Raw genomic sequence first — 13407 nt, 5'->3', positions numbered from 1 at the left:
GAATCATTTCCCACAAAATCTTTTCTATTTTGGGTGGTATTAAGAATCTGTGGAGGTGTCAGGTGTAACAGAGGGAGTACACACAGGGCTTCATTTTCAAATCACAAAAGAAGACATGGAATTCAATTGTTGTGTCAAAATAATTGTTCAGTTCATTGTTCATCAGTTAGGCCTCTGGGCTGACTGTGCGGCCTGGCTTCACATAATTGCTCAGCAGATGAAGCCACATGCTACATGTGTGCTCCACAGGGCAATTATTTAGTGTCTTTTGAGTTTTCATTATTGTTTCATAATACATTTACTAGATTAATTAAAAGGAGAGACAAAACCATCATCCACAGCAGTGAGCAAGGACAGATGTTACCAAATTAAAGACAAAAGCATGTTTCAAAACATGGCAAGAAGTCTGATCAAATGTAACTACAGTAAGTAAAAAAATCCATTACACTGTATTAAATGTGCTCAATTAAATAACTTTCTAAATCTACTCAAAAACGATATAAAAAGAGTACGAGAGGTAGAGTAAGAGTACTGCTTATGCAGAGATAATTTACTTGAGAATATGTAGAAGAAAAATGTGGAAAATGACTCAAGTACTTATAATTTGTTTACTGAAATACTACTCAAGTAATAACATATTTAATTTGTGTTTTTATTTTGGGAGAATACTTTCTTTTTGAGTGGGCCTAGGGTTTAAACTATTTGTATAAAACATAGACAAACACATTGAATTACATTACAACAATACATTTTATTTTGGCTGGTCCTCATAATGGAGCTCTGTGACATACATTTTGGTTTCTTTGTCAGCTATATTGTTAAGCAACAAATCGTGTATCACTAAATGTCTCCTCTGATTACATTTTGTGGTAAAATATTAATATAAATCAAACATATATTCTATATGAATTGGATTGATAAAAAGGAATTTAATTTTAGTATTTAGTATATATGTATCACATAAATAATGCAAATACATGAATAGCTGTTTTCTTAAAAAGTGCCAGCTAAAAAAAGGATTGAAGACTGAAGGAGTTTTACAAAATAATCTTCCAGATTACCACTTTAAAATTACCATACATTTATTCGATGGAAAGACTGCCGCAAACACCAAGACAAATTAGCTTGTTTTAGGTGATTTGTAGGGTGATTATAGCTGTACAAGCAGATTGCAATTTGGACCTGAGCAATATCGGCCTTTATGGATATTTCACCTATTAGCATAACAATAATATAATAATTAGTATCATTATAATATACAATAATTATTGACTTATCAAGTCTACCTCTATCTATCAAGTGTTATATTCATTCTGTTGTTTTATATGCTGGTATTTATAAAACATGTATACACACAGGTTTGGAAGGCCACCCACAAAAAACAAACACACACACGCACACACGCGCACGCACGCACGCACGCACGCACGCACGCACGCACACACACACACACACACACACACACACAGACTGCTGGGTGACCTTGGAATGGACCTTTCACCCTACCTGACATTGTTAGTGATCCTCATTATTCTACGCTCACACTATAAAATACAATACAATACTACACGGGTAGAGTAGAGCATAGTAGAACAAAGAGAGACAGCTGTAAAAATAAAAAACAGAAGAAAAAAAAAAGAAAAAAACTGAATTTGCTCTCTCCTAAATCAGGAAAGTGTCGTCAGGAGGAACTGGCCGCCCAGTAGTTACTGAGTGTTAAGAGGAGGAGTGAAACAAAGGAGAGCAAATATGAGGGAAAAGAGTGGCCAAGATGAGAAGGACAGCAGAGGAGAAGACATGGGACGAGGAGGGGATAGGAATACAGAGGGGAGAAGAAATAGGATGAGAGGAGAGGAGAGGAGGGAGAAGAAGGGAGAAGACATGATCACAGGAAAAAAGGGGAGGAGAGGAGAAATTGAAGGAGAGGAGAGAAGACAGTTGTTAACCAGATAGTTTCAAACGACAGAATGCTCCGCCCTCCTCCGACTGACCCCTTTAAATCTCCTGTGGACCGGAGTGGAGAAATGACAAGGCAGAGTTTCAACTTTCGCCCTCATTTGAAAGACAAAGCCTCCCTCCTTTGGGTCCATGTGTTTGTGTTTGTTTGTGCGTGTTTGTGTGTGTGTGTGTGTGTGTGTGTGTGTGTATGTGTGTGTGTTGGAGTAAGGAAGATAATTGCCAAGCCCTTCCTGTTGAAGAACATGTTAGGCAGGATGCCCTGCCTCCCGTGCCTCTAAACAGAGCCCTGGAGCCATGATAACCAGCTCTGTCCCATTCTGACAGCTGACAATAGAAACAACGAATGGGATTGGTCGACCCAGTTCTGGCAAAAAATGAAACTGAGATTACCTCATTTGTTGGATTTAAAATGTCCATCCCTCTTAGAGTCAATTTACCCATTACCTCACAGAGATTGATGGTGCCAGTTTGGAGCCTTGCTCAAGGGCACTTTTTTCTGGGTTGGCCAGCACCGTCAGCAAAATAAATAAACTGACTACTCTGGTTACAAACACAAGGCTGAAACACCAGAAACCATCTGGGCCCTCTCCTAAAATCTGGGACAAATCTGGGCCCCACCCAACCCATAACAGTTTGATCCGTCCCCAGAACGAGCTCAAACGCCTCCCACCACCACCCAATAGGGGTGGGAATTGACAGGGATCTCATGATACGGGTCCGGATAGGGTGATATGGCGATTCTTTGTGTTTTTCAATACGTCAAGTATTGCGATACTATACCGCGATACATTGCGATCTATTATTCATTTCTTTCTCACCTGACTGCAGTAAAAAGTTTAAAAGGCATCTATTTTCTCCGTTTTGGTCTTCTTAAAAACGCTGATGTGTCAGTGTGGTCGGTACACGGAACCACAGCGCCATTGTTTAAAGACAGCATTTTCCTTTATTCCACCCATTTTCACCAGCCATGTTGTGAATATTGAAATGAAACCAACCTTTTTTTCAAACGGGAGAGCATGTTTATTGATACGTCAACAAACAAACTGGAATCGCAGGTAATGAAAATGATACTCACTATGTAACTGAAATGGCTGCTTCCTTACATAAATGAACAGAGCACCAAGAAGAAAACTCAAGCAAATCAAAATACAGTGGTACCTCGACTAACGACTGCATCTACTTACGACTAATCCAAGATACCAGTAGCGATGGTCGCGAAAATTTGTATCGACTTGCGACCGACTGCTCCAAGATACGACCGTGGAAATTTGCAGTTGGCGGCCCGTCAGCAGTCAGTCAGCGGGCGACCTACATCGGGCACATAGGTCGTGGCTTATCGATAATTTTTTCATATTTACTGTGTTTGTGCTGTGTATTTTGTTTATTTTCACCCTTCATGATTTCAGAATTTATATGGGAAAAATTGCTTCGACATACGACTGTTTTAACATACGACCGTTCTTATAGAACCAATTACAGTCGTAAGCCGAGGTACCACTGTACTCTTTTGGGAAAGAGGGCGTGGCCAAGTGCGCAGGTCTTTATATGGGCGGAAATTATAACAACTGTCACATAGGCATACGCATGACATAGACGAACGTCGTCGCCGACGCATCGCGTAATTTGTCGTCGTCACTAGTTTTTCTTCAGGACTTCCTGGTGCTGATTCCAGCTCCGCAATGTTTCCACTGGAAACACAAACCGTGACCAGGAACAAGTGGTTCTATTGATTCAATTGAATGAATTATGACATTTATAATTCAAGTAGCAAAAACTGTAATTCCTATTTGCAATTTATGTAATAAAATATTGATATTTGGCGTCCGTGTATTGATTCAATATCGCCATGCAAAATATTGCGATGTTTTGCCGTATGGATTTTTCCCCCACCCCTACCACCCACCACTACACCAGTGTTAGTGGTTTCATCTGTAAAGAGGAATACATGGAAAGGAGTCCCCATGCTGTTCCTGCCGACCTGCCCTGCCACTAGCAGAATAAACCTTGCCCCAAAAAAAGAAAGAAGAAAAACTCGCTAATTGGCCATGAACAACCAAACGCAGTTCAGGGAAGACCTTTATCGCATTTTGTTTTACGAATACGAGGCGAGCGTGGGAAACGCATGTTCAAATATTACAGTTTTGCCAGAAACACGACACTGACTGCGCCTTTAAACCTCAGCGGAAAACTTTAATAACCAGGAAATTGGCCCTTAACTGAATGAAAAGCCACCCAGGGGTCAAACCAGAGACGCGGGCAGAACTCAAAGGCAAGGCTGCCATTTGATGCAATTTAATTATCTCTTTGGCTGGTGCTTTATTACACCCAAACTTCAAATCGTTTGAGTCTTTGCTGCCGGTACGCTTTGTGGGGTAAGGGGAGGGAGTCAGTAGAGGTCATCAGAGGTAATGATAGACTTTATTCTCTTCAAAACCGCAGAGGTCTGCGATGGAGTCAGATAAAGAGGGAAAGAGAGAGAGAAAACGGGGAAGTGAGGGGTGAGTATGAAAGTTTGTAACGAGAGAAAGAGATGGGGGCTGAGATAGAAAGGACCAAATGGCAGAGAAAGAGCAGGGGAGAGCCAGTAACAGAGAAGGAGCCGGGGATGGATTTTATTCGATGGCCTCCATCTTCCTCCCTCTGAATGCAGCGCTGGACGCCGGCCGTCTACCCCCCACCCCCCACCCCGCTACCTTTCATTTTTATCTTTCCACACCTGAACGGTTTACTTTCTTTCTGTAAAAGCTGTCCATCTAGGGCAACTGCCGCTCTCCTGACCTCTCTCTCCCACTGAGACCACGTAATATTCTTGGAACCACGCTATTGCCCATTCAGCAAATGATCAATGTCCTTAGCGGGGAGAGACTGGGACATTCAGGCGTATTTCATGTCAGAGAGTAATTGTCACATTACATTATATGTTACAAGGATTTGTTATTGGATGTCCGGCAAAGACAAAGACCACTTACGCAAGTCTTGGCAACAGCTGTGAATGGCTCTGTGGAAGAGATCTTCATATCAGATGAAGGACTCTTAATACTTTAATCTGCCACCCTTCACGCTGCACTTTTGCACAATCGATGCCGCTGCCATGTCAAAGTGTCAAAACTTTTTCAGCACAAAAAACAACAACTCCAAAGTGACTGTGCTTTTTAACACCAGGGAGTCAGTAAAATAGAGTGAGCAATGACAAGATGGTTTATTTACCATTTGTTGCACATAACCGCTTCCACTCTTGAAGGATAGGTTTGCTATTTTTCCATGTGAGTCTTGCTTTGCCCGATTGGACTGCATTAATGGAAGAAGCGCAATACGTTTCTCAATAGTAAAGTGTTCCGCGAGGTGCTATCAACAGTTGGACGCCCAACTGGGCCCAAGGATGGAAGTGTTGCAAGATCAAAATGACAAGGCTCCACTATATCACAATGGCCGCATGATGAACATTTAATGAGACCTTGGCTGAAAAATGGAAAACACTGTACTTAAAGCTTTATGGGTTCTGAATGGGAAAAAAATCTCACGGGATAAATCTCACATACATAACAGATTTTGAATTCACATGATATGTGACACTTTTTTTTAACTGTGTTGAAAAACTGATTCTCAAAGTGGGGTCCGGGGACCCACAGGGATCTGAGGAACTTAGCCAGGGGGCCCATGAAAGGAAAAAAAAGTAAAAAATAAAGATAAAAAAAGTCTTTAATTTCTTTGTGTTGATTGTGTCCTTTTCGTGTCCATCTTGAACTTTTTTAGAAATCAAATATTTCTATTCTATTCTATTCTATTTCTACTTTTTGTCACTCCAATATTACTTGTAAATTTAATTGAATACATTGTTTTTATATTCTGTATTTTTAATATGTATTTTCTAATACATTTCCCCTGAATGTTTTTTAACACATAGTGTGAGAAATATCATATTAAACAACAAATAAGATACAATTGTTTTTTGGGGGACATCCGTGAGAGGGTCCTCAATTAATTTTCTCTCATATCAGAAAAAGGATTTAGAACCACTGTGTTAAAGAAACAAGGCAGCGATGACACCACAGAGAAGACATGTTCAAGGTTAGTTAGAACCTAAATGGTTACCTCTGTGACCTCCATGACTTTGATAGCTGCCAGTTGGCCTGTCTTGACATGGCGACCCTGGTGGGATATAGAAAGACTCAGTTAATCAATATGTGCTATACGTGGTCACACACATGTGCACGCATGTAGAGACAGACACGTGCACAGATACACACAAAAAGAAAGACGTGCATAAGCGTACCTAACCTGGCACACACAGACACACCTACTGATACAAAAGAGGGAGAGAGAGGATGAGAGAGACAGACAGATAGATAGATAGATAGATAGTTATATAGATAGATAGATAGATAGATAGATACATAGATAGATAGATAGATAGATAGATAGATAGATAGATAGATAGATACATAGATAGATACATAGATAGATAGATAAAGAAGGAGAAAGAGACAGACAGGGCTTGAAAACAAGTGAGCAGCTAAAGTCAAGTCAGTTGAAGAGGGGAAAATGCAAAGCCAGTCGTAAGTCAGAAAACATAAGCCTTTAAGATTAGATTACTGTCTGTGTGTGTGTGTGTGTGTGTGTGTGTGTGTGTGTGTGTGTGTGTGTGTGTGTGTGTGTGTGTGTATGTGTGTGCGTGTGCGTGTGCGTGTGCGTGTGCGTGTGTGTCCTGCTACACTCAAGCAGTCAACTCAAGTCGAGTTTAGACTACACAATTATGGACCTGATTTACCACTTGCACACATTTTTTGGAGATCGTCATCAAAAGCCCCAGATCGGAGTCAAAAAGGCCCTCACTCCAGTGAACTGTTCAAAGACGTGATCCTAGAGATCATGAACCCTTGCCGATGTGCAGCAACAAGCTACAGCCAATGAGAGCGCAAGACACGTTGCGAGGGGAAATCAGGGAGAGGAGGAATAGAAGTGTGTATGAAATGCATGTAATGTACTCTATAATAAAACAAAGCAATATAAGGTATTTATGTTGCACTCCACTATTTAGGACTTCATATGTAATAATAATAATTGATAAAAATTGACCTCCAACTATCCATGCAATCATATGATGAATATAAATTGGGTAAGAATTGTATCACTGAATTTTAGAGCATTGCTTAGAAATACATCACAGCTTATTTTACAGGCTTTAAGATTGAGAAACGTACCACTCCTGAAGATTTCTGAAGGCGCATCCAGCATCTCCATGAATATATCCATAAAGTTCATTATGCCATTGTAACATCTGCTTGGAGATAAATGTGAACCCTTTCTATCCCGTGTGTTTAAAGTTAACCAACTGCACATAAAAGGGAGCAAATTTAAGGATATTAGAACAGATAAAAAAACACAAAATAACCACATAATGAATAATTACTAATTGTAATTACTAATAGTGGTTTTAATGTATATATTACATTTGGTTGATGTTCGGCAATATCATTTTCCACTCTGTCATCTAAAATCCCCCCTGGTCCGAGGCAGTTCTACATTTGTTCCTCGAGTAAGAACAAATACAAGTAATATTGGTGGTTCCCGAATATTTGCTGAGAATGTGCAATTTAATCACAGATTTGTGAATTTCTGAATGGTTCAATGCCGATGAAGCAGCGAGGTTGTTCTGTTAACAGTTACGAATGATGGGAACCAACATTGTAATAAGGTCTGGGTCGATAACTGGTGAACCTATCCGATCAATAGGAACTTTGCTTGAGACTTTCAATTACAAATATAAACAAAACCTTGAAAAAGATCATGAATAGCTAAATTTAAAGTTAATTTTGTAGCTGCAGCATCGAGTCAGTTACAAAGGAGCGCCCCAACCCATGCAACTGTTTGACAAAACAGCAACGTAGCCAACAGGCAAAGTTCCTGAGCGGACACCAAGAAGACGGGAAGTCTCATTGCCAGAGAGATAAATCTGCCTACAAAATCACTAATCACCGTCTGGATCAAGTCCACTTCGTACGGAACGACTTGAGGATTTGTGTCACGTAAGTGCTTGATTCCGTCCTTGTGCAGAGGTCACCTTTTCTGATAACTGCAAAGAATTGTGGGATACTTGACTCAGTGAGCTCTCTCCCTCTCTGCTGTCTTGTTCCCCTGCACATCTGTGTATTTGCCCCACGTTGCAGTGGGTAGGTAGAAATATGATGGTCTGATGTTCTGCTCTCAGAGTTATTACTTTCTCACCCTCTTTCACACCCGCACACACACACACAGACACACACACACACACACACACACACATACACACACATGCTGTATATACACACACACAAACAGGCATAAGCCCCTCTATGTGCCATCATTAATTAATTGGAGAAAACCTTTCGCCACTGGAGTGCAATGAATCAGGAATAGATATGCACACACACACACACACTCACACACACCCCATGAATGTCCGGTCACTATATCTCTCTCTCTCTCTCTCTGTCTGACCTACTCTTTTAATCAAAAACTCACGCACACTCACACATGCACACACACACCGCTGAAATGGGGACACTACAAATATTGTGCCTGTGAAAAGGTTACCATCACATATTCATACATACTGTATCCTAATTATACACAACAATGGAGACATTTATAATAACCGGTGGGGAAACAAAACTCTCAAAGTCTGTCTCTCTACTTCAGTTTCAAGTCTAAAAAGGTGTCCGAGAGCTGTACTAGCGAAGGTTTCAAAAGTGAATTTGGACGTGCTAGGCCAAGAAGCAGTGCGATGGTTTTGTGGTTTCCCTTCTGAACTGTTTAGATCAAATGCAGGCCCGGATGCAAGCTCTTCCCATGATTATTTGTCTCGTTCTTGGCCAAATATCAATGTCCTCAAGGCTTGGGCCGATTTTCGATTAAATCGCCTATCGGCGATCGACTCCATCGATCGCAATTGACATCGATGACAGATATATATATATTTTTTTTTTATCCACCAGGAAAAATCTGAGAATTGAAACAGTGTAAGTGCAGTTTACCATGTTCTGAAACTGGAGCGGAGGGGGAGGGAGGGGGCGGAGGCTCCCGCTCTCTCCACTCAGCGCTGTTGAGAAACAACTCCGGATCTCACTTCCCCCTCTACAGTCCCGTACAGAAACTTTGAGGGGCCGGTGCTCAAAAAAAAGAAAAAGAAAAGGCACATGGACCCCCAGCTCGGGTTCTAGGCATTTTGCCGCTCTGGACAAACAGGGCAGCACAGGGGAGCGCTGAGCGCTCGAAGGAGACGCCCCATCGGGGCCCCGTGGTCTGCACTCCGCTCTGCGCACATACAATATAATCTCATAGAAAGATTTTGATTCCTTAGTTTCTTACATGTATGGAAAATAAAAAGCCTAAACCTAACTCAGAGAATTGGAGCAGAGGTTTTTTTGTTGTTTGTTTCTCCTCCGGTCAGCGGTGCGCACAGGTTCTCGTGGCTGTCTTTTTATTTTAGATCTATTTATTTTTATTTGTTTCCGAAATGTATGAAACAAAAATTTTAATCACAACTGAGTTAAGGGACTGTCCAAGTCCTCACTCCGAACCGTTCCGAGAAAACCTGTGCGTCAGGACGCACGTCTCCCCATTTCCTTCCGTTGCTATGGGACTTAATTTAGTAAAAACTGGATGTTTTTGCGTAAATACTTTATTTGAAAATAGTAAATCCTGCACATCTGGAATGGGGACAGTGCATTTGCCACGTTACATTACGTTTATGCGGGGTGCCAACCCCAACGATTACACGCCCCCAACAAAATCATGTCTCGCCGATCGACAGTAGATAGATAGATAGATAGATAGACAGACAGACAGACAGATACATAGATAGATAGATAGATAGATAGACAGACAGACAGATACATAGATAGATAGATAGATAGATAGACAGACAGACAGACAGACAGACAGACAGACAGACAGACAGACAGACAGACAGACAGACAGACAGATAGACAGATAGATAGATAGATAGATAGATAGACAGATAGATAGATAGATAGATAGATAGATAGATAGATAGATAGATAGATAGATAGATAGATAGATAGATAGATAGATAGATAGATAGATAGATAGATAGATGGACGGACGGACGGACAGACAGACAGACAGACAGATAGATAGATAGATAGATAGATAGATAGATAGATGGACGGACAGACAGACAGACAGACAGATAGATAGATAGATAGATAGATAGAACAGAAGACATTGAACTACTTCACAATATTATGATAAACAAACTCCCAGATGATATCTAGCCCCATATCATGATATCAACACATCGATATACAGTGCCTTCGTCTACCTCACGCACATGTTCTGTCATGCCATGCATTGTACTGTTTATACTTTTTTTTTCAAATGAAAAGTAGCATTGCCTGTTTCACTCCTCACTTCCTTTGAGCTAGTTCATGTTTTACTGTCTTATCAATTTCTAAGTTTACAGCTGTCCAGAGTGATGCAATCAGTCAATGTCAAAATGATATCTCTCCGGGTGCAAATGATGCCAAATATGCCCCAATATCCCATAAGGCGTGCGCGCATATGTGTGTATGTGTCAAAGCATCCCTCTCTCGATCTACCCACAGTGATGATCTTTTGCAGTGTGTCGTTGCTTCATTTTTCTGGTGTTTCTCTATCTCTCCCTCTCGAGAACAGACTGCCTGCTACATATGTGTACTTTGTGCTTGACTGAACTACATAAGAAATAACCCCTCCTCGCATGGAGGGACAAATGGCCCAGTTTTGTCGACGTGTCTGTGTGTCTGTCTTGAGTTTGTGTGTCCCTGTACACACATGCCTCTTTATTGCTGTGCTTCCATGTAAAGTTTCTACAGAAATAGCCTATTTGTTCTGTTCCACTACAATCACATGCAATCTCTACTTAAATGTGTTCTGCCACAAAACCACTTCATCACTTCAGGGCCTCTAGAGTGTGTACAAGTATAGATGGTTTTGTAGCTTAATCAATAAAAATGGAAAAAGAGTAACTCCAATAAAACCACTACCAAGATGGGCCGGCAATGTTCCGTCTGAAAATTTAAATTGGAGCGTATGCATATTATATGTTGGGACCCGAATGCATATGGATTTTTTTGGAGGTGCAAATGAAAATGTAAACCCTCAAGGAAAAGCGTCTTTGCAAAATTGTAAACAATCCTGCCTCGTCCAGTATGTCAGAAACATGTCATGTCAGGTGTGAACACATAGAGGATTTTATAGATAGTCGATGAGATTCAAATAAAAGATTTGTAGTTGACAAATAAATATACACGCACACACACTGACGAACAAGGATGGGTTCAGATCACAGAATTAGACAAGTTGGAGCCGTCGTTGGTTATTGCTGGCCCTTTCAGCAATACATTTACACTGCCACATAATTTAACTCTGGAAATGTCCTTACGCCACATAGTTGCATGCTGGGGGCTGCTTTAAGGGTTTTTAAGGGTGCTCAGAGCTGGTGCACATTCTGTTTGGTTTCAAAGTAGATTTCTGTTATGAGCAAATCAGATTCCACTAACAATTAGTAGTAAGTCAAATTTACCGGGCCAGCGGAAAGGGGTTTGAAAAGGCACTTGAAAGCATTTCTGTATTTATATTGGTATTATGCATTATATAACTGGATTGTAATGGTATTATGTATCCAATTATTAGACGTGTTCATCTTTTGAGATTTGCAAATGATCTTATCTATCTGATAAGGTATTGCAAGAAAAGGTTCGGTCATGTGATGCAAGACTAAGCAAAGCTTGTTGGATTGGACAAGACATCCGCTTGAAGTAACCCTGGTTGTGATTTGATGACTTCCTCTTTTAGAGAATGAGGAAACAGGATCCGTGTAAAATACTTTTAAAAAGTCACCACTGTCCGAGCGCTGTTCTGCGCATGGGTGGTAATTTGAGCACATCGATAAAATTTCATAATTTTAACTACTAAACATTAAACGTACCATAGGGCAGACACGAAGCTTTTGATTCAACTTTCAGAGTCAGAATTCTATAAATCATGCACAAATTTGTGTGTGGGAATTTCTCACGAAGGCACAGTTTGTGGGGCTTCTTCCATCTCAGAGATGTCCTGGGAAGACAAAGTGTTGGCGTGTGTTTTCCGACATAGAATACACTATGAGCTGGTGGTAATGTAGCTCGGGAAGCTGGGGATTCCCCCAAAGCTGCCTCAGGAGAACACACACACACACACACACACACACACACACACACACACACACACACACACACACACACACACACACACACACACACACACACACACACACACACACACACACACACACACACACACACCAAGCTGTTATCAGCTCAAACCACATATCTTAAAGGAACACTATGTAACTTTTTTTTACCCTCAAATAACAGCTTCAGAATCATTTAAACAGTACACTGACTTGTAATATGGAGAATGTGAACCTAATATGAACCTCATTCCCTTTCATTGCGCCACAAGGTTTGTTTGACCCTCTGAGTGACGCGTGTGAGCCGATCTGCCAGGCTGAGCACATCTGGTACCTACACCGGTAGCAGGGGGGCGATCCCTGCCCCCTCTCTCCCCCCAGACCGTGGACTGACTGCTCGCTGGAGCGCTGAGGTCCTTGCAAGGGCCACTGTAACCTAGGTACATCATGTCTACATTTGTAACATAGACTGTTATTGTATTATGGATTGTGTTATTCGTATTGCATTCAGAAACTCCTTGGGCGCGAAATCACAAATACCAAAAGTACACAGTGTTGCTTTAACCTTGTGGTAGTGGCGAGAATGGGGGGTCTTTTCCCTTTCCTTCTCTGTGTGCACTTTTCCTCTTTCTTACCCTATTGCTCTTCCTTCCTGTTCCCTCTTTCCCTTCTTAATTACTTTTTTCCCGCATGTGGGACCATGAAATGTTTTCAAGTGAGGGGATCGCTCTCCAAGCCACTCCAGCATTGCCCCAAGCCAGTCTCTGAACCAGAGGAGCGTCTTCGCTCCCCCCCGTCGAAAGGAACAGTGCCGGGTGCGCATCGGTCCCTCGGCGATCCGGTATAGATGTACGAACGGTCCGATTCTTTTAAATGGCTCTTTTGTAGGAGCGAAGGGAACTGAAGAGTTTCGTCGGGTGATTTAACAGTTTTACGTCGTTGTATAAGTCCCTGTCTCCGCTACAGTCCCACAATAGACTGATAAGTTAATTCAACACTTTACAAATTCATGCCGGTCACAAAATCAACCGTGGTTGTGGATGGAGACGATGCTTCAGAAGTTATTGTGACTTCTTGGCAATTGGACAAATAATCCTTTCCATCAGGAGTCCTGCGACTGGTGATGTCATTCCGAACAGGATGGGAGTAGACAAGAATTGACGTAGGGGCACTTTTGGAGAAGTGCAAGTGACGAACAAGCGATGAGCAAACAAGGTATTTCATGACTGTCATCT

The 13407-nt window shown here is 41.4% G+C and overlaps 1 protein-coding gene across 1 annotated transcript in view; it reads right to left on the bottom strand.

The window, feature by feature from the left end:
- Positions 1–13407, bottom strand: part of LOC307235559 (mitogen-activated protein kinase kinase kinase kinase 4) — a 79685-nt gene that overhangs the window by 60164 nt on the left and 6114 nt on the right. Inside the window, exon 3 of the mRNA XM_080007686.1 lies at positions 6052–6108. Coding sequence (XP_079863812.1) covers positions 6052–6108 — 57 coding nt within the window. The remainder of the gene's footprint in view (positions 1–6051; positions 6109–13407) is intronic.

The sequence above is a fragment of the Zeus faber genome (assembly GCF_960531495.2).
Source record: "Zeus faber genome assembly, chromosome: 10".
In the NCBI taxonomy this organism is placed as follows: domain Eukaryota; kingdom Metazoa; phylum Chordata; class Actinopteri; order Zeiformes; family Zeidae; genus Zeus; species Zeus faber.
Note: the sequence above shows the minus strand (reverse complement) of the source record. Positions and strands in the feature narration are given on the sequence as shown.